Source organism: Haliaeetus leucocephalus, unplaced genomic scaffold (genome assembly GCF_000737465.1).
Source record: "Haliaeetus leucocephalus isolate CR32 unplaced genomic scaffold, Haliaeetus_leucocephalus-4.0 Scaffold646, whole genome shotgun sequence".
Taxonomy (NCBI): Eukaryota; Metazoa; Chordata; class Aves; order Accipitriformes; family Accipitridae; genus Haliaeetus; species Haliaeetus leucocephalus.
Window position 1 is genome coordinate 786,239 of NW_010973082.1, and position 2,276 is coordinate 788,514.

Genomic DNA, 2,276 nt, shown 5'->3' on the forward strand with positions numbered 1-2,276 from the left:
CTCAGGGTGTCCCTGGTCTTGCCGCGGCTGCAGGCGTGACGAGAGCTCCCGGAGCCCGGCGCGGCGCGGCCCGGGGCGGCCGAGGAAGCGCAAGCACTCCAGCACGCTGGGCAGGGCTGAGAGCCGCAAGGTCAAGTGAGTGACTGCTGCCGCGTGCCCTCCTTGTCCCCGGGGACGGGCCACCGGTCCCGCTGCCGGGGGGTCTGGCCGTCCTGCCGCGGGGGTGGCGGTGCTCAGGGGGCCGCCCCGTCGCATCCCCCCCCCACCCCATCCGCCATCAGCAGGAGCCACGTTTCGGGGGATCCGGCCGCTCGCTCCGGCGCGTTCCCGCTCTCGACCCGCTTGCGGCGGAGTGGGGGGGGCTCGGCTGGGCGGCAGCACCGTGTTCCCCCTCCCGCCGGCTGCGGGAGCAGCGTTGCATAAAAGCCTCTTTATCTGCGCCGTATAAAGCCATTGGTCACGCTGCAGCGGCGTTCATCGCTGCCGGCGCTTTATTATTACCCATTAGCCGCCCGGCGCAGCCGTTTCCCCACTCCCGGGCCCTGTATAATTGTCCTTCTCCTCTACAAATTGCCTCTCCCGACAGGCCCATTTGCATAAATCCTCCGAGCGAGTCCAAACACGCTTGGAGCGTGTGTGCGCGCACGGCCCCCGGCCCCCCCGTTCGGTAATAACAGTTAAATCTGCGCTAAATGGTTCCTTCAATTAAGACGGAGCGGGGGGGGGCGAGAAAAAAAAATTAATCTCTAGGTTTTATGTCACAAAACATTAGTGAGCGAGTGAAGGTTACGGGGAGGGGGGAAAGCAGGAGGGGAGCCGGCGGCTGGCAGTGGCCAGTGGGTGCAGGATGCGGCCGGGGGTGTGGGATCCAGCTGGGGGGGGTGCAGGATCTGGCTGGGTGGGGGGGGTCCGGTGGGCGCCGTGCCCACGCCGCGCTCCCCACCAGGGCGGTGAAGACCAGCCTGTCCCTGCTGTGCGCCGAGCTGCGGGGAGACCCTGAGCCCAAGAAGAAGAGGAGCAAGCTGGCCGAGGCGGCGTTCGGCAGCCTTAAGGGCTCCCCGGTGAGTTCGGACCTGCCACCGGCAAATGCCACCCCGGGGCTTGGGGGGGGGGTTCCAGCCCCATCCCGAACCAACCTGTGCCCCCCCCCCAGGAGAAGGTGCGGTGCAAGAAGAGCGGGTCGCAAGGCAAGCTGGCCTGTAAGGTGGCTCACAAGGTCTCGCAGCTGAAGCAGAAGGTGAAGAGCAAAGGGCTGCCCGCCGGCATCAGCCCCTTCCGCCGGAAAGACCCCAACCCTGCCGGCCGCATCCAGAAGAAGCTGTCCCGTCCCAAGAGCTCCAAGGCTGCCAAGTACCAGACGCAGGACCCCGACCCCCGCCAACCGGCGGGCTTCAAAGGTAAGGCTGGCGTGGGGCTGGGGGTGCAGGGTCCGGCGCGGGGCTGGGGGTGCAGAGCGGGTGACAAGGGGCCAGGACTGGGGGGTACGTCCAGCTGCAGGGGTGGGGGGGGTGGCTCGTGCCGGGGGTCCCCAGCTCACCCCATCCTGCACAGGGAAGCAGCATCTCCCTGGGGATGGAGGGGGGGGGGGCAGGGGCCACCCCTGGGTGCACGGGGTCCCTTACCGCTCCCCCCTTCCTCTTGCAGATGAGCACGACGGGGACACAGACAGCGAGGACGGCGACGATGAGCCGGGCTTGTCCCTGCCGCCCTCGGTGCCCGTGGCCGTGCTCGGACCCTCGCCATCCTCCGTGGTGAAGATGGAGGCCAACGAAAAGGCGAAGAAGAAGAAGGAAAGGCAGGGACTGCTAGGTAACGGGATCGCCCCGCGGGGATGCCGGGGTGGGGGGCGACATGGGGGATGAGGACCCTCTCCCCGGGTGCATGCGCTGAGCCCGCTCCCCGCCTCCACAGGGCCCTGCCGCCTCGGTAGCCCCGAGGGCGAGGTGAAGATCAAGAGGCGGCCGGTGAAGCCAGGAGCCGGCAAGCTGGAGAAGGTGCCGGCGCGGCGGAAGGCGGGCGGCTGCGAGGAGGGCGGCAAGAAGAAGCTGAAGGCTAAGCCCAAGGAGAGCCTCCGGCCACCGGCCCCCAGCGGACCCAGTGCCCCGACCCCCGCCGGCAGCCTCTTCACTGGCACCGACCCCTGGCACTTTGGGCCGAGGGACGAGGGGGCTCGCCTGGCCAGCGAGAGGCTGAAGAAAGCCACACGCAAGAGCAAGGTGCTGCAGTCGGCCCTGAGGGTGAGTGCGAGGGCCGGGGGGGGGGACACCCATGGACCA

At 68.6% G+C, this 2,276-nt stretch overlaps 1 protein-coding gene across 1 annotated transcript in view; it reads left to right on the forward strand.

Moving 5' to 3' along the window:
* The window catches only part of BAHCC1 (BAH domain and coiled-coil containing 1), a gene marked incomplete at its 5' end in the record, with an annotated part of 22,914 nt that overhangs the window by 13,210 nt on the left and 7,428 nt on the right, over window positions 1-2,276 (forward strand). Inside the window, 5 exons of the mRNA XM_010578720.1 lie at window positions 6-135; window positions 947-1,061; window positions 1,154-1,397; window positions 1,645-1,809; window positions 1,912-2,237. Coding sequence (XP_010577022.1) covers window positions 6-135; window positions 947-1,061; window positions 1,154-1,397; window positions 1,645-1,809; window positions 1,912-2,237 — 980 coding nt within the window. The remainder of the gene's footprint in view (window positions 1-5; window positions 136-946; window positions 1,062-1,153; window positions 1,398-1,644; window positions 1,810-1,911; window positions 2,238-2,276) is intronic.